This window comes from Sinocyclocheilus grahami, unplaced genomic scaffold (genome assembly GCF_001515645.1).
Source record: "Sinocyclocheilus grahami isolate Dianchi unplaced genomic scaffold, SAMN03320097.WGS_v1.1 scaffold108.1, whole genome shotgun sequence".
In the NCBI taxonomy this organism is placed as follows: Eukaryota; Metazoa; Chordata; class Actinopteri; order Cypriniformes; family Cyprinidae; genus Sinocyclocheilus; species Sinocyclocheilus grahami.
The window spans coordinates 1,252,572-1,272,100 of NW_015505287.1; the positions used below are offsets into that span (position 1 = coordinate 1,252,572).

The 19,529-nt window shown below is 39.4% G+C and overlaps 1 protein-coding gene across 2 annotated transcripts in view; it reads right to left on the reverse strand.

Moving 5' to 3' along the window:
- Positions 1-19,529, reverse strand: part of LOC107588836 (vang-like protein 1) — a 98,678-nt gene that overhangs the window by 39,785 nt on the left and 39,364 nt on the right. The window contains exon 3 of one of the 2 annotated variants that reach the window (XM_016277065.1): positions 12,680-12,809. In XM_016277065.1, coding sequence (XP_016132551.1) covers positions 12,680-12,809 — 130 coding nt within the window. Of the gene's footprint in view, positions 1-9,353; positions 9,510-12,679; positions 12,810-19,529 lie in introns of those variants that run through there. The other variant, XM_016277066.1, reaches the window with a different exon arrangement.

Here is a 19,529-nt window from a genome sequence, read left to right on the forward strand (position 1 = left end):
AAAAATGTCAACAATTCTGTGTTTTTCTGTCAATATGGGGTGCTATGTGTACATTAATGAGGAAAAAAATTAACTTAAATGATTTTAGCAAATGGCTGCAATTTAACAAAGAGTGAAAAATGTAAGGGGGTCTGAATACTTTCCGTACCCACTGTATATGGTGCCACAAATAGAGTGCAAGACTGTGGGAAACACTGGACTATGGTATAAATAAATTCAACTGTATAACAGTTTCACTGCAATTCATGTTATAATGTTAGAATTAAAGAACAATAATACATATGCACTTATCTGTACATAGTAAATGCAGTTATTTTTAAGCGATTGTTGACATCCTATCTAAAACGTGATTTAGCCAAAAAAACTAAACAAAAAACAACACCATCAACAATAATGTTACCACTCTAATACGTCTTGAAATATCCGTGCGTGCAAATGTTCTGCGCAATCCTCTTGTTCAATATTCTTGTGGTCTGAATCCGGCTCAAATTGATATGGCAATATTGACACCATCCTTAACTATACCGGAGCAGACGGAACTTGCTGCTGTGGCAAGGGGCGTGGCAGTACTGAAACACTGTTCGCAAATCACATCACACTGGGACAGCTAACCAATCACAACACATTTCGTTTTTCGGAAGGCATTTTGGAAGGTATTGTAATAATGTAAATTATGTGAAAAATAATGTGAACATGACAGCATGTTCTAGTACACCCCCAAAACAAAATCAAGACTTTGTAAAAGAGCATAATAGGACCCCATTAAATTAATGTTTTACATGATATGAGACTGTAATGAGTCTACAGTAGCAGAAATAAGCCTTTTTAATTAGAGTAAACGTCCATGTTTACTAAAAAAGGGCTGCAAACTCATGTGTACAAAACACATTCATGTGGTATAACCAGCCCATTGCTTCAGGGCACCGATCTGCCATATACATAGCACAAAAAAGCTTTGGCCGCTCACTCGTTCACATGATATAAGCAGTCCCGTGTCAGAGCAGTGATCTGCCGCGTACAGAACACAAAAACCTCTGGTCGCTCACTCATTCACTTGATATGCACAGCCCCTCACTTCACTTAGAGTAAACGTCCATGTTTACTAAAAAAGGGCTGCAAACTCATGTGTACAAAACACATTCATGTGGTATAACCAGCCCATTGCCTCAGGGCACCGATCTGCCATATACATAGCACAAAAAAGCTTTGGCCGCTCACTCGTTCACATGATATAAGCAGTCCCCTGTGTCAGAGCAGTGATCTGCCGCGTACAGAACACAAAAACCTCTGGTCGCTCACTCATTCACTTGATATGCACAGCCCCTCACTTCAGCTGCTCACTCATTCACAAAATATAAGCAGAAAGCTCCATACATGATATATATGCGTCACGAATCCTGTTCATGAACTTCCGTCCGATTGCCACCAGAGGTCCCCCTTCTGTTACATTGACTCTCACACTACACAAACTGTTGCATGCCATCCCGGACCATTGCACTGACTGCACACAGCTGTAACCAATCACACACACACTATATTACACCCACTCATATCCTTCTCAAACTGCCGAGTATTGTAAGCGCATATCGCTACCCTAGCTGATAGCTACTTTACGAAGCCTGCTCTAGTTTTCATAGTCTAGTCCAGTGAACCTCAAATCTGGCCCACGAGATCCACTTTCCTGCAGAGTTTAGCTCTAACTCTAATCAAACACACCGGAGCATGCTAATCAATGTCTTCAGGATCATTAGAAAATCACAGGTAGGTGAGTTTGATTAGGGTTGGAGCTAAACTCTGCAGCGCATTGGCCCTCCAGGGCAAGATTTGTGGAACCCTGGGCTAGTCATTGTCATAGTCTTGCCTTGCCTGCTTTCCCGTGTTCGGATTCTTGCCTGAGTATTTTGGATTACCCTTTCATCTTGTCTTTTGAATTATGTTTGCACCTTGCCTGGACTATTGCTCGTGTCCCTCGGATTACCCCTCTTGTCAAGCCCTTTGGATTACGTTCGCCCTCGATCGACCCACGACTGTTTAACGGATTACTCTTGTGTCTTACCTGTGCCATATCTGTTTGCTGGTGTTCGACCCTGCCTGTTTCTGACCATGTCTTCTAATAAAGCTTTGCAAATGGAATGTGTCCGCTGAACTGTCAACTTGTCCAGTATCCCAGAGTTTGTTTAATTTCTCTGTCTGTCCAGTTCCAATCAAGGAACCTGTTATCTGCCCCATTTGTCCAGTTATGAGCCCAAAAAATATAAATGCACTCCATGTCTGTCTCGTTAACCCTGTCACTGCCATAGAGAATGTTTATGAACTTGTCTGCCTGTTCAGTTTCAGTCAATGAATCTGCTCCACCAGTCCCAGTTAATGAGTCCAATTATGAATTGTCTTCCGGTCCAGTTTTCCTTAATGACTCTGAACCGTCAGTTTGTACAGTTTCTGCCAACACATGTGATTTTGAGTTGCCCGTTAGTTCACTCTCTGTCTATGCACTCAATCCTGAATCATCTGTTTTGCCAATGTCAGTTAGTGATCCTAGTGAGAAAAGCGGACACTTTGGAACGCTCAATCCTAGCGTTCCAAAGTGTGTCTAGTTCAGAACCAACTGTCTTACCAATTTCAGTCAAGGAATCAAAACCTGAACAATCTGTTGGTCTAAATGTAGCTGTTGAATCTGACTTTGAGCTGTCTGTCTTGCCAGTCTCAGTCAATGAGTCTGATTTTGAACTATCTTGCCAGTTTCTGTCACTGAACTGTCTGCTTCAGCTTCTGTCAATGCCCTTGATTTTCAGCTATCTGCCAGTCCTATTCCAGCCAATGCATTTAATATTGAACTGTCTGTCTATCCAGTTACTCTCAAGGAGACCAACACTGAACTTTTAGCCCTATCAGTCATTCCCAAGGACATTGTAAATAAGTCCACTGTATTTCCTGTTCCAACCCTGGGGGCCGTGAATACGCTGTCTGTGTTGTCCTTCTCTGCTTTTCCTAGGTCTCAGTCTCTGCCATGGTCTCCTGACCTGTCTGCTCCTCCGTGGTGGTCTTCTGCTCTGTCTGCTCTGGCCTGGTGGTCTTCTGCTCATCTGTGGTGGTCTTCTGCTCCGTCTGCTCCGGCCTGGTGATCTTCTGCTCCTCCGTGGTGGTCTTCTGCTCCGTCTGCTCTGGCCTGATGGTCTTCTGTCCTGCTCTGGTGGTCTTCTGCTCCGCCGTTTCTGACCATGTCTTCTAATAAGACTTTGCAAATGGATCCGCGCGCCTCACGTCTGGGTCACTCCGTAACAATATGTTGGTGCTGCCATCGTTCTTTGCCTTTCTAAGATAGGCACCAACTGTGCCACTGTTTTACATATGGGTGTGTTGTGTTGCTGTATACACTGGCAGTATTGTAGATGAGTCAACAGTAAAGTCTACCCACTTTCTTATTCCTATCTCGGATTCCCTGCCTATTGTGGGCATTGAAATCACTTGTTGTCTTTGTGCTTTGACTGTTCCACTGTGCAGTGAGACAAAGCTGAAAGACAAAAATACAGAAGGTGCTAATGTATCAGAATTATTTTCTCTTGTTCCATAAGTAACACCTCGCCTTTAAGCGGCGATCTCTATATAACAAGCTCAACAAATATACAGTCATGACATGCTCTGCTGGTGAATCCAAAACGAGTTACAAAGACAATAAGTACAGTACAGCTATACAGTTCTTTAACAGGATGCCCCATTAAAAGGTGTTATACGCCTGCTGTGCAAGCTCTAAAGTGCCCCTGCTGCACCTCTAATTTTGACAGCATGGCAACAACAACTCTTCCTCTTCTCTAAAGCAGCACAACATGGCCTCGCCCCCTTTGTTGCATGTTTCCAGGGTCTGGGTTTATGTAAATTTCAGGGTTAGTGATGTCACCAACCCAGGAAGAAGCTTGTTGTAGTCCCTACCAGCCTTTGTAACTTTGTACCAGTAACTTTGGCATTAAACTGCCATAATTTTAAAAGACAATATCTCTCTGTTTGCATTGAACTTTCAGCGTCATAACTTTGCAGATATTGTTTGGTCTCAAACAGCAACATTACACACTAAATAAAGTTTAAAAAGTGAAGTCACAATCAACCACACCCCTTTAATAATGTTAAAAGGTTTAATATTTCTGAATTATAAACTTATAGATTTTGATGGGAGTGCAGTGCGCTTCCAGAAAGAGCCCGCCCACACACGCTTCTGATTGTCTAGATGATTGCTTGGCATCTGGTTAGGAAACAGTGTAAAGATTAAAAATACTCCTACATGCAACTCAAACACTCTACTCACAGCCAATAAAACTTTCAGGCTACAGGGGCTTTTTCCCAGCCACAGACAGTCATCCATTGATGTCATAGTGATTCAAGTTCTTGTAATAATTCATTTGGTGATGAATTGCAAGTGAAGAGAGCAGTCAGAGGGGGGTGAATGAATGGAGGACTTAAGAGAGGGTAAATGATATCTGCATGTCTTCAATGTCTGCAGGACCACAGGATGGAACACCATTTACCAAGGGAGGCATAATTCTCATCTCCCCAGGGGCACCAAACAGTCATTTCTACCGAGGGGAAGTTGGGTGTACTGCACTGTGGGATGTGGGTTCTACATATTCCATGCTATGATGTACTGTCTGCACATTTCAGCAAACGGTAATTTGAGTATTCTCCGCATACAGAACATTTCCATACTATACTTTACTGCTGTGAAGTACGGCAAACTATATGACTATAGTTATTAAAAAATAGATACTGCTACTGGCTGTACTTATCCTTCTGTAAAGGCCAATTTACAACACACTGACAGACAGCAAAAGACACTTTGTTGGGTTTGGTCACAGTTTGTTACCCCTGAAGGTGTCCGTTTTCGCCGATGGTACATACTGAAATGGCACCTGATGTGTCATGGAATGCCTGAAAAGTGACGTATTATAATCTAGTGTTCTAGTGTAGCTTCCCCTATTCATCAAGATAATGTTAACTGTTTACATTTAACACAGAATAATATTTTATAGTCCACACACATATCAAAATTCAACAGTAACAAGCATTTGTTTATTTCAAATTTGGTTCTCAAACTTTGCCCTCCACCTTACTAGTATGCACACTTAAGTTTAATCGTTTTAATCATACTGCATGTTCATGGGAGGATTGTTCTAAATTTGAAAAGGGGCAAAACTCACAAGTATGCATAATGTAAACATTTCACCACATGTTTTATTTTCCTTGTAAAACAATGAATTCTGGGGCAAATATAATCAGTTTTATTCTTAAATGAGTTAAGAATCATAAGTTTTATTCTAGAATGGTTTCACTATTGTGCATTTTCTGTATTTATCTGTACTTAAAGGGATAGTTCACCCAAAAATGAAAATTTGATGTTTATCTGCTTACCGGGGCATCCATGTAGGTGACTTTGTTTCTTCAGTAGAACACAAACAGAGATTTTTAACTCAAACCGTTACAGTCTGTCAGTCATATAATGTAAGTGGATGGAAATCACGGCTTTGAGTCATAAAAAAAAATACACAAACAAAACCAAATTAAACCCTGCGGTGTGTGACGATACATTGATGTGTAAAGACACAAAATGATTGTTCTGTGCAAGAAACTGAACAGTATTTATATAGTTTTTTACCTCTGATTTTCACCGCAATGTCTGAACTGTCCTGAGGGCGTTCTCGTCATAGTCTTCTTCTTCTTCTTGCTTTACAGCGGACTCTCAAAGCCGTGATTCCCATCCACTTACATTATACGACTGACAGACTGCAACGGTTTGAGTTAAAAATCTCCGTTTGTGTTCTACTGAAGAAACAAAGTCACCTACATCTTGGATGCCCTGGGGGTAAGCAGATAAATATCAAATTTTCTTTTTTGGGTGAACTATCCCTTTAATAAAATGTATTAGCATTTCTTCACACAGAGAAATCTAGCATATGAAGTGTGTGCATATAAATTGTATTTACACGTGAATTACAATTGCTGGAAACAATGAATGCATCATGTATCGTCAGTCATGTGTTTAATTTGGGTTCATTTTCATGGACTTTTAGGTTGTTTCTAATTAGTTTCTTCTTCAGTTCCTTTGTTCTAGTTCCAGCCAATCTTTAGTTGTCATGGTTACTGAGCTGATTGTGTCATTCTGTTCAGGTGTTCATCATTAATTAACCTTGTTTGCTCTGTGTATTTAAGTTCCCCTGGTTTCAGTTCAGTTAGTCCTGTCTCGTCTCTGTTATGGTTGTGTTACCCTGTATCTGTACCTGGACTTATCTTTGCATTATCTTAGTGTTTGTTAAAAGACTGTTTGCTTGTACCTTTGTCTTTGTGATTACCACAACCAATGACAGTGAATTACTTTTTTTTCAGGTAACAAATAAAAAATTACAAAAATCAAATAGTATAATTTAATGTTACTATATCAACCTTACAGGGCTCCAGACTGTGACTAAAACAATCACATTCGCGACCAAAAAATAATTTGCGAATGAAGTTTGCGCTGAGATTGCCACTGGTGACTATAAAAATGTACATGCTATGATTTAAAAATTAGCATGTAATGCCTTTTTTCCTGATTGTTTTGCGATCACATCTTTTATGTTGACGTAAAAAACTGAGATGATGCACATCATAGATAACAGTCCTCATCTCTGCCGAATGGCAGCGTTGAAGAAACACCTGCTAAAAGCAGCTTGAGTTGTGCAGCATGATTGAAAATGACTGAGACGTGCGAAGTAAAAGTACAGAAAAACAGTGTCTACTTGGTGCACAACCTGAACAAACTACAACAGGTAAAGATGTCAGCTGTGTGGATATTGGCAATATCGTTAACAATTCTCATTTATAATCGATACTATGAATTATTGTTATCAAGATCTTTATCATGATCTTTTCTTTTCTGTTAATGCGTGAACTTCATTTTATTTGTAGCACACTTGCCGTTCCAATAGCCTAATCACAATAAGCTTTGTGCTCTGTTACATTTTAATAAACAAAGTATCAACTTTAAAATACTGCTGAATTCATAATTAAATTCAAACAATGTTTTGGCACTCTTTAATGTGGCATGAGCATTCACTTTAGCACCTCAGTTCAAGCGGCACATGAACCCATCATATCTTTCTCTTTACTACTATAGTATGAAATGAACATTGAATAAATAAATGAACAGCTTAAACAATGCCACGTAACAATACATTTACCTCAGAATAGCCATTCAGTGTCCATAAGCTCATCGGTCAGCTAGAAATAATAAATATAAAGAAGAGAGTTTTGCTAAATTTATGCACTATATTGCATATTTTTACTTAACTTGTTGTCTACATGATAAGAAATAATGCAAGGAGCTAGAGATAAAATTAAATATAAATTGCATGTTACTAATGGAAAAAAATCAGACTGGATGTGTGCAAGATATGTGACAACATTTATAGGATGCATTGAGGAGCCCAAACTACACTCAGTGGCCAAGTGATGCTTACATAGTTATGGTCTGTGATATGGGCACAGATTCTGTGTAATAAACAATTCTTTGTGACTGTAGCCTGTATAGACTGTATATACTGTAGTTCTCAAGTTGGAAAATCCAATTAGTTCCCACTTTAGGTGAACCTTAGTTCCCAGGAATAAATAATCTTGTGTTGTGCCTTAAAGGCTTTAGATACAACAGCTCTACACATTAATATTATAGAATCTGATTCTCTTGGCACTAGTCAAACATCAAAACCTGACCATTAAAACATTGCAGCAATGTAGGTCAGAGGGTAAGAAAAAAAAATGAAAGAGAGTGGGTGTGTTTGGGTTGTCAGAGGTCGATATTTGATGGTTTAGCACCATGCATAATTGACTGGTTGACAATCCAACATAGTAGATGGTGGATTTGCACCTTAAAGCTGGTTGTCATCTGCCATAAAGCAGAAAAAGAACATGACGACGCAATGTGTAGCTACTAATGCCGCACAAAATCTTGTTGGAGGGCATGGCAGACAAAAGAGAGACACACTCTTCGGAGTGTGATTCATTGGCCAAAAAAATTAAGTAAAAATTCAAATTTCATCTAAATTCATGATCATTGTGTAGCAAAAATCTGATATTGTGACAGCCATAACTTAAAATATAGATCTGTAAGTGGGGCAGTTTTTAGTGAGCACTCAAATTGGTGAAATTAAGGGTACATCTTTTTCAACATGAAAACATGAAACTGTAACAATTTTTCACTGGATTAAAAAAAAAAACTGAGCAGTTTGCCTGTTGTGGCATATTTAAATTAAAGTCTGAGTCAGGTCAAATTTTTTGTGACTCAAGTATGACAATCATAGTGTTCTGAGAGCAAGAAGCAACAAAAGTAGGCCAAACTGCATCATCAGTATGCCAATGTTTCCCAACCTTTTTTGTCTTATGTTTCTCCACTAACCTAACACTGATTTGATATATCAAGTTATTAGTCAACAATAAATAAATACAAAATGATTATGTGCTCATGCATAGTTCATGCACAGTTGTAAGGTCTGAAGAGACTAATGTGGAATCATACAAGAGTGAAGCCAGTTATTTGAGATTGTGGCAAACCCTTTACAGTGCTTGGATATTGTTCTGCCTTTTATTGTATATGATAATGATAATGACATTCATTACAAGATGATAAATTAAAACAATGCAAAATGCACCTGCATTTTTTGCATTGTTATTTTCAGTCCTACAAAAGACCAGTCATAGATAGTCTAAGACCAGTCATAGACCAGTCACTTCATGATAGAAGCTTTTTTTAAATATTGTTAAAATATTGTCTCGTCTCATTCTTGTGGACCCAATATCGAGTATTGTCTCATGAGCTAAGTGTATTGTCACACCCCTAGAGATTACAGTTCAAAAGTTATTAGCATAAACATGACTGAAACCTTGAGCTGATGGTGGTGCTACAGGGGTTGAGTTAGAGACTCCAAACTTGCTATGGTTAATAAGATTTTCATTACTTTCCCACAAGTGGTTCGGTGGGATGCCATAGACTCAAGAGCAGCAGCAGCAGCAGCAGCAGCAGAAGAAAGAGAAGAAAACTAATACAACAAATTATTTTTGTGAACATTAGTCAAAAACGTCTTAACATTCATGTAATTGGTACATTTATTTACATTGGATTGAAAAACAAAGTGTGAGGAATTTACATTCTCTTTTAAGAACACCACAGCATGTCGTTGCATTATGTTAAAAAAATCACATATTTATCAATATTCATAAATAAAAAAATAGAGTCAACTTTTAATTAATGTTTTATTAAAGTTAACACTAATTCAAATTTAAAGTTAACCCGTGATTCACACCATATAGTCCTATAAATAACAGAAAACCTCTCTCACCTGAACCTCTTCTCCTCGCACTGACTGGTCTCCTAACAATGGCTCTGCTGGGGGAGCGTTGATAGTGACAGACTTCTCCGAGCGACTGCTCTCCTTACTGCGGGATTTGTGGCGGTCCCGGCTACGCTCTCTGAGAAACATGGGCACAATAGTGAAGTTAGGTATAGGCCCTTCTGATAGAGAGAAAGAAGTATGTAAAGGTGATTAATTTGTCCTCTCAGGAGTAATTCTTTCAAAATGACATTGCACTCATTGGTTAGATCTATCACGGAAGTGAATTCTTTACATATAGTGGACAGAATTTGGTGTAGACCAATTAATGTGGCCAAGTGTAAAAGGAACATGCACACCCAATCAGACAGCCAACCCATCTTCAAAAAAAAAAAGACATGAAGTGACCAAGTGTTCAGTAAATGCACTCTTTTTCATAATGCTCTGCCAAAGTGGTCAGTCTTTTATCTATCACCCTGATAAATTCCTACTCCAACACTGAACTATTCATAAAATCATCCCTCCTCCCTCTAATTCACTAAGCATCACCCCGTCTCAGCCCATTATCCTGTCATAAGCCAGACCACCCAGTCCCCAAACCTCATGTCTGCCCAGAATAAACCACTGCACTCTGGAAAAACATTAATCTGAAACAACTTTTAGCTGTGCTGTCTTCATACCCCCAGTCACCCTATGCTGAAAGCAGACACAGGCAGTCATGCTCTAATCCTCACGTTTTGCACACACACTCCCACCTCAGCACACATAAAACTACACAAAATGTAATCATGACAGAACAACGAAAGATGCTATCACCCATCCTTTGGATAAGACACCAAAACAATGTCCTGACTCTCTGTGGTCACTAAAAATCCCATGTTTTTTCTTGACCAAAAGAGGTGGCGGTACTGGTCTGCTTATCTCTAATGATTGGAAATGTAATCCTTTACCATCTCTGGGTATCAACAGCTCCATTGAATCACATTCCGTTACTATTACCCACCCTCTTAAAATCCATTTTGTAGTTGTTTATTGACCCCAAGGACCACTAGCTAACTTCGTGGAAGAATTAGATGCGTTGTGCTCACGCTCACCCTCACGGCTATCTGCTATGTTTTCATCTTCGCTTCCTCTCCTAAACGGTTATCATCTCTTGATGCTAACAGTGCTACTGATACTTTCTGCTCCACTCTTACGTCTTGTTTAGAAACTGTCTGCCCCCTGTCTTCCAGGCTAGCCCGTACCACCCCTTCTGCTCCTTGGCTATCTGATGTTCTCCGCAAGCATTGTTCTAAGCTCAGGGCTGCAGAAAGGGTATGGCGCAGGAGCTAGAGATAAAATTAAATATAAATTGCATGTTACTAATGGAAAAAAATCAGACTGGATGTGTGCAAGATATGTGACAACATTTATAGGATGCATTGAGGAGCCCAAACTACACTCAGTGGCCAAGTGATGCTTACATAGTTATGGTCTGTGATATGGGCACAGATTCTGTGTAATAAACAATTCTTTGTGACTGTAGCCTGTATAGACTGTATATACTGTAGTTCTCAAGTTGGAAAATCCAATTAGTTCCCACTTTAGGTGAACCTTAGTTCCCAGGAATAAATTATCTTGTGTTGTGCCTTAAAGGCTTTAGATACAACAGCTCTACACATTAATATTATAGAATCTGATTCTCTTGGCACTAGTCAAACATCAAAACCTGACCATTAAAACATTGCAGCCATGTAGGTCAGAGGGTAAGAAAAAAAAATGAAAGAGAGTGGGTGTGTTTGGGTTGTCAGAGGTCGATATTTGATGGTTTAGCACCATGCATAATTGACTGGTTGACAATCCAACATAGTAGATGGTGGATTTGCACCTTAAAGCTGGTTGTCATCTGCCATAAAGCAGAAAAAGAACATGACGACGCAATGTGTAGCTACTAATGCCGCACAAAATCTTGTTGGAGGGCATGGCAGACAAAAGAGAGACACACTCTTCGGAGTGTGATTCATTGGCCAAAAAAATTAAGTAAAAATTCAAATTTCATCTAAATTCATGATCATTGTGTAGCAAAAATCTGATATTGTGACAGCCATAACTTAAAATATAGATCTGTAAGTGGGGCAGTTTTTAGTGAGCACTCAAATTGGTGAAATTAAGGGTACATCTTTTTCAACATGAAAACATGAAACTGTAACAATTTTTCACTGGATTAAAAAAAAAAACTGAGCAGTTTGCCTGTTGTGGCATATTTAAATTAAAGTCTGAGTCAGGTCAAATTTTTTGTGACTCAAGTATGACAATCATAGTGTTCTGAGAGCAAGAAGCAACAAAAGTAGGCCAAACTGCATCATCAGTATGCCAATGTTTCCCAACCTTTTTTGTCTTATGTTTCTCCACTAACCTAACACTGATTTGATATATCAAGTTATTAGTCAACAATAAATAAATACAAAATGATTATGTGCTCATGCATAGTTCATGCACAGTTGTAAGGTCTGAAGAGACTAATGTGGAATCATACAAGAGTGAAGCCAGTTATTTGAGATTGTGGCAAACCCTTTACAGTGCTTGGATATTGTTCTGCCTTTTATTGTATATGATAATGATAATGACATTCATTACAAGATGATAAATTAAAACAATGCAAAATGCACCTGCATTTTTTGCATTGTTATTTTCAGTCCTACAAAAGACCAGTCATAGATAGTCTAAGACCAGTCATAGACCAGTCACTTCATGATAGAAGCTTTTTTTTAATATTGTTAAAATATTGTCTCGTCTCATTCTTGTGGACCCAATATCGAGTATTGTCTCATGAGCTAAGTGTATTGTCACACCCCTAGAGATTACAGTTCAAAAGTTATTAGCATAAACATGACTGAAACCTTGAGCTGATGGTGGTGCTACAGGGGTTGAGTTAGAGACTCCAAACTTGCTATGGTTAATAAGATTTTCATTACTTTCCCACAAGTGGTTCGGTGGGATGCCATAGACTCAAGAGCAGCAGCAGCAGCAGCAGCAGCAGAAGAAAGAGAAGAAAACTAATACAACAAATTATTTTTGTGAACATTAGTCAAAAACGTCTTAACATTCATGTAATTGGTACATTTATTTACATTGGATTGAAAAACAAAGTGTGAGGAATTTACATTCTCTTTTAAGAACACCACAGCATGTCGTTGCATTATGTTAAAAAAATCACATATTTATCAATATTCATAAATAAAAAAATAGAGTCAACTTTTAATTAATGTTTTATTAAAGTTAACACTAATTCAAATTTAAAGTTAACCCGTGATTCACACCATATAGTCCTATAAATAACAGAAAACCTCTCTCACCTGAACCTCTTCTCCTCGCACTGACTGGTCTCCTAACAATGGCTCTGCTGGGGGAGCGTTGATAGTGACAGACTTCTCCGAGCGACTGCTCTCCTTACTGCGGGATTTGTGGCGGTCCCGGCTACGCTCTCTGAGAAACATGGGCACAATAGTGAAGTTAGGTATAGGCCCTTCTGATAGAGAGAAAGAAGTATGTAAAGGTGATTAATTTGTCCTCTCAGGAGTAATTCTTTCAAAATGACATTGCACTCATTGGTTAGATCTATCACGGAAGTGAATTCTTTACATATAGTGGACAGAATTTGGTGTAGACCAATTAATGTGGCCAAGTGTAAAAGGAACATGCACACCCAATCAGACAGCTATCCCATCTACAAAAAAAAAAAGACATGAAGTGACCAAGTGTTCAGTAAATGCACTCTTTTTCATAATGCTCTGCCAAAGTGGTCAGTCTTTTATCTATCACCCTGATAAATTCCTACTCCAACACTGAACTATTCATAAAATCATCCCTCCTCCCTCTAATTCACTAAGCATCACCCCGTCTCAGCCCATTATCCTGTCATAAGCCAGACCACCCAGTCCCCAAACCTCATGTCTGCCCAGAATAAACCACTGCACTCTGGAAAAACATTAATCTGAAACAACTTTTAGCTGTGCTGTCTTCATACCCCCAGTCACCCTATGCTGAAAGCAGACACAGGCAGTCATGCTCTAATCCTCACGTTTTGCACACACACTCCCACCTCAGCACACATAAAACTACACAAAATGTAATCATGACAGAACAACGAAAGATGCTATCACCCATCCTTTGGATAAGACACCAAAACAATGTCCTGACTCTCTGTGGTCACTAAAAATCCCATGTTTTTTCTTGACCAAAAGAGGTGGCGGTACTGGTCTGCTTATCTCTAATGATTGGAAATGTAATCCTTTACCATCTCTGGGTATCAACAGCTCCATTGAATCACATTCCGTTACTATTACCCACCCTCTTAAAATCCATTTTGTAGTTGTTTATTGACCCCAAGGACCACTAGCTAACTTCGTGGAAGAATTAGATGCGTTGTGCTCACGCTCACCCTCACGGCTATCTGCTATGTTTTCATCTTCGCTTCCTCTCCTAAACGGTTATCATCTCTTGATGCTAACAGTGCTACTGATACTTTCTGCTCCACTCTTACGTCTTGTTTAGAAACTGTCTGCCCCCTGTCTTCCAGGCTAGCCCGTACCACCCCTTCTGCTCCTTGGCTATCTGATGTTCTCCGCAAGCATTGTTCTAAGCTCAGGGCTGCAGAAAGGGTATGGCGCAAATCAAAAAATCCTACTGAACTTAATGTGTATCAGTCACTCCTCTCTTCCTTCTCTGCTAATGTCTCCACTGCTATCAGGACATGCTATCATTACAAAATTAACAATTCGTCTAACTCTCGCATGCTCTTTAAAACATTTTCCTCCCTCCTTTGTCCTCCTCCTCCCCCTCCTTCATCAACTCTAACAGCTGATGAATTTGCCACGTTCTTCATTAATAAAATTACAACCATCAGTGCACAATTCTCCACCTGTCAACCCTATTGGCAAAGGGCATCTCAGGAACCACACTCCAGTGGTTTGAGTCTTACCTCTCAGATAGTTCCTTCAGGGTATCTTGGAGGGGTGAGGTGTCCAAGTTGCAACATCTAGCTACTGTGGTACCTCAGGGCTCAGTTCTTGGACCACTTCTTTTCGGTCTACATGGCATCACTAGGTTCTGTCATTCAGAAACACGGCTTTTCAGATCACTGCTATGCTGATGACACTCAGCTCTACCTCTCATTCCATCCAGATGATCCGACGATAGCTGCTCGCATCTCAGCATGTCTATCAGACATTACTTGCTCGATGAAAGACCATCACCTTCAACTCAACCTTGCCAAGACAGAACTGCTTGTGGTTTCAACAAACCCATCTCTTCATCACAATTTCACCATCCAGTTAGGCACATTAGGGCTGTCAAAAAAAATTAGAATTTCGAATATTCGTCGAATTTAAAATGAAATCCAATTTTTGAATTTTAGGTGTGCGTTAAGGAGGCAGCCTTATCAGTGGTGCACGAGATGCGATGACGATGTAAGTGTCGTTGCATTTTAATGTTTTTGTTAGACTATCCAGTTGAAGCCACTAGATGCTGCGCTGCTGTGTTGTTAATTACAAATATTGTGTGAAAAGAGAACATCATTGAGGAGAAGATCTTGTTTACGTCAAAACTGAAACAAATCCGTTCACACTTAACGCATATTTTGTGCATTTTCTAGTGGGACATCCATCACTGTTGCACTCGCGTCTCGCACAAAATAGCCGCATGTTTTGAAAGCCATGTAAAATTAATGCAAGTTTATGGCGGGGTTTCCCTTTCATGGGAACTATGGGTCGCTATGGGGAACACCTCGTTGTGACCCCTGTCTGAAGCATACATTGAAAAAACACCAACTCGTTGGCCGGCGACAGCCATGATGTCACTACCGGTGCGACTATAAAATAGGCGCCGGGAGCACACATCATTCTCTTCTTCGTCTTCATTGACTGTTTTGTTTGAAGCGTGCATTTCTGTTGTAAGAGCGATCTCGATTTATCTCATTATGGCGAGCACTAGCAAAGCATTTAAGGATGTGTGCATCCGTGTTGACGTTGTTTAACATCTGATGGCACACACGATCTATGCGTTGTTTGTTTGGGCAAAGAACACGCACGCGATGTCTCCGAGGGGGCAAACGGCGTGCACTGCGAGCCTTTTTTCCAAGGGAAAAAGCTCCGCTCTCGTTTGTCTCTCTTTTCGAGGAAAGAGGGGCAGCCATCTGCTTCCCGCGATTCAGGACCCGCCGGTGCTGAGGCACAGAAGGGAATGAGCTTGTGGGGATCGCAGATGGATCTGGCCAATGAGTTTGAAGGGGGGTTTCCCTTTCGCGATCGTCGGCTGAAAAAGCTTTTCTTCACCCTAACTGAAATTATGCATTTTAAATTCGAATATAATTAGAATTTTGATAACATTCAAGTACAAATTTCGAATTTAGTTTTTCAGCCATTTTGACAGCCCTAAGGCACATCAACCATAACTCCTTCAAAAACATCCAGTAACCTTTGAGTTGTGATTGATGATCAGCTGAATTTCTCAGATCACATTGCTAAAACTGCCCGGTCCCTCAGATTTGCTTTATACAACACTAGGAAGATCAGGTCCTTGTTCAAGCTCTTGTTCTGTCCAGACTGGACTATTGCAATGCTCTCTTGGCAGGTCTTCCAGCCAGTTCTTTCAAACCTCTACAATTAATCCAGAATGCGGCTGCAAGATAATTCTTTAACGAGCCGAAAAGAAAGCATGTCACACCTCTGTTCATCAATTTGCACTGGCTACGAATAGCTGCTCACATAAAATTCAAGGCATTGATGTTTGCCTACAAAACCACCACTGGCTCTGCACCCCTTTACCTAAATTCATTACTTCAGACTTCTGTGCTCTCTAGAAGTTTGCGTTCTGCAAGTGAATGGCGCATTATTGTTCCATTCCAAAGAGGCACAATATCATTTTCACTGACTTTTACATTATCTGTTCCCTCCTGGTGGAATAACCTGCCCAACTCAATTCAAGCAGCTGAGTCCTTAGCCATCTTCAAGAAACAGCTAAAACACATTTCTTCCATCTTTATTTGACCCTCTAACTCTAGCACTCCCTATTCTAATTATATTTTATCTATTTGCTTCTATTGTCATCATTTGTAAGTCGCTTTGGATAAAAGCATCTGCTAAATGACTAAATGTAAATGTAAATGAAAACATTGGGAGTCCAATCCCGCCATACTGCAGAAATTTGCTCATAGACCTCTATGAATTATGGCCTTCTGAGTGTTCTGAACAACTCGTGTCTTTCCATCAATCACAAGAGTGGTACTGCAGTTAGGTAAAGAAATACCTTTTTTTGGTGCAAAAAACTTTATACATTAATTTCGAGAACTACAACATTAAAATCTGACACTGCATTTAATGACCTGTGATCGGTATAATATGTAAGGGCTCATGTACAGATGATCCTTGTTGCAGAGTGGTTTACAAGTATTTTCTATCAGTTCTTTGATTTCTGCATTTGACAGTTTATATTCATGTTTTTACTGTGCTAGTTATGATAAAAGTCGTGAGATTACAAAAATTGCATTGCATTAAGGAGATCATTGCATCATGGGAAGTCGTGGCCTAATGGTTAGTGAGTCGGACTCGTGACCCAAAGGTGGGGGGAGTGAATGTACAGCGCTCTCCCACCTTCAATACCTTGAGCAAGGCACCGAACCCCCAACTGCTCCCCAGGCGCTGCAGCAAAAAAAAAATGGCTGCCCACTACTCCGGGTGTGTGCTCACGTTGTGTGTGTGTTCACTGCTGTGTGCACTTTGGATGGGATAAATGCATATATAATGTTTGTAAAATGGTACATCTTTTTAAATATCTGAAAGTACACTCTTAATATCAGTCAGTCAAGCAGTCAAGCATTATAATATGATAATCAAGTATTATTTAATAATAGAAGTTTAGTCATTAGAATTAAAACTTGGTAACCATGAACTTAGGACTGGTGCTGGTGCTTTATTTGGTCATTCAGTGTTCCTGTAAAAAAAAAGTACAATAATACTGATAAGATATTATTATTATTATTATTATTATACGAATTCTACTAATAAGAACAATATAAAAATGCACTAAGGATTAATGAGCTACTGGATTCATGAATATTAATCAGGTTGTGTGCGTTTGCTCGAACGGATTCGCTGAAATCAAAACAGGAATGATAATAGGTGAGCACCAGCCAATGAGATTGTCGTTAGCGCATTAGTTAATTAATGCAATTAATGTGCTCAGCAGACATAGGTTTGGCTACAGTTCAGCGGTAACCAGTTAACCTTTGATGCAACAAGTTCTACATACAGTTCAGTTCTACATATAAAGTACAGTTTTACATATTAAACAACATCTTGGCATATGTTAACAGTAAAAATGCAGTAAAGGTTTTCAAGAGAATTCCACATGTAATACTCATTTAAAGGGGTCATATGATGCGATTTCAAGTTTTCCTTTCTCTTTGGAGTGTTACAAGCTGTTCGTGAATAGATAAGATCCCTAAAGTTGCAAAGACTACAGTTTCAAACCCAAAGAGATATTCTATTTGAAATTTAAGACTCGTCCACGACCTCCTAAAATGCCTCGTTTAAACTCGCTACCACATGTCTACATCCCTGTGTGGGAAGATTTGCATAACGCTGCCCAAATGTTTACGGCATAACTTTTATTCTTGCTGTAGCATTGTTGCCGCCGCCGCCATGTCGTGGAGATGCTGTGTGTTTCGTTGCGAAAGCGAAAATACTTTGTTTGGCCTTCCAAAAGAGGACACAACTAGAAATCAGTAGTTAAGTTGTATTTACAACACTGTTCCAGAACAGTTCAAACCAAATATTTGTGTGTGCAACGCATTTTACGGAGGACTGTTTCCTGAACCTGGGAGAGTTGCCAACAATGCCGACTCACAGCCTGTAAGTATGTTTTCATATTTAAAGAATTTGCCACTGATGATTCAAACGCGAGTTTTGAGCAGTGTAGAGTAGTACTTGTTGTTTGTCGTTTCTCCGATCACAAATGCAGACATGGTTTTATGTTTACACTGCGCGATGGAACGCAATGCGTAAAAAGACAGTACAAGTAATTATGTCCCCACTGGATGCAACAAATGCCTCGTTTATAATAGGTTTTATTGTTTTTGTCTCGTCGCACCGGGACACGGAATCACAGTATGGTAAAGGGCGTAACATTTCCATCACACGCTTGAGTTATTCAGCCAATCACAGCGTACTGGATAGCTGGCCAATCACCTCGCTTTTCAGAACAATGAGCTTTGTAAAAATCGACGCGTTTCAGAAAGGCAGGGCATAGAGGAGCAACAATAATGTACAGTATGTGGAAAATAATGTGTTTTTTGAACCTTAAACAGCATAAACACATTTCATTACAGCAAAGCTATGTCATATGACCCCTTTAATATGCAAAGATGTTAGCCAATCATGGCAGTGGGCATAAACAACTAAGTCTCACAGCAGACATGCCCCTTCCAATTAAGCATTCAAGGAGGGGTAAAATTAGGGTAGAAATTGACATATCTAAATGTTGACCACTTTTTTTTTTTTTTAGATTTATTTTTGCCGTTTATGCTTTTATTTCGATAGGACAGTAAGTGACAGGAAATGATGTGGGAGAGAGAGGGGAGATCGGGAAAGGTCCGCGAACTCGGGACACCCGAAGCGCAACGGCACTACATGTCGGTGTGCTGCCCACAAGGCTATTGGTGCCAACGATGTTGATCACTTTTGATAAAAAAGCAAACTAAGATTTTAAATGCATCTCAGAAAATTATAAAATTACATGCATTTCATGATCCCTTTAAATTGCTAAATTTTTCTTTTAACCATTTGAGTCAGTAAACCCTGTAATGGTTTTACACATTTAATGGAGTGGAACCCTATTAATTATGCAGCAAGAAATTAAGAGTCAGCAAGAAATCATTCAAGAGAACTATTATTCGTTATATTAAGTTATTATTTACAGTTAAATTATGAAATTAAAAAAAAACTGAAATTCAAATATTTAATTCAAATTCAGAAGTTAATTTAAGAAAAAAGGTTCACATGACAAAGGTAAAATTAATGGTCAATATTGGTCTAAATGAGTCTACTCCACACAGCTACTGTTATAAGCATGAGCCCCATAAGACTGGTCATGGCGGCAGTCTTCTAACAATATATAGTGATATTCTCAATGTTACTCAGAAAACAGGAT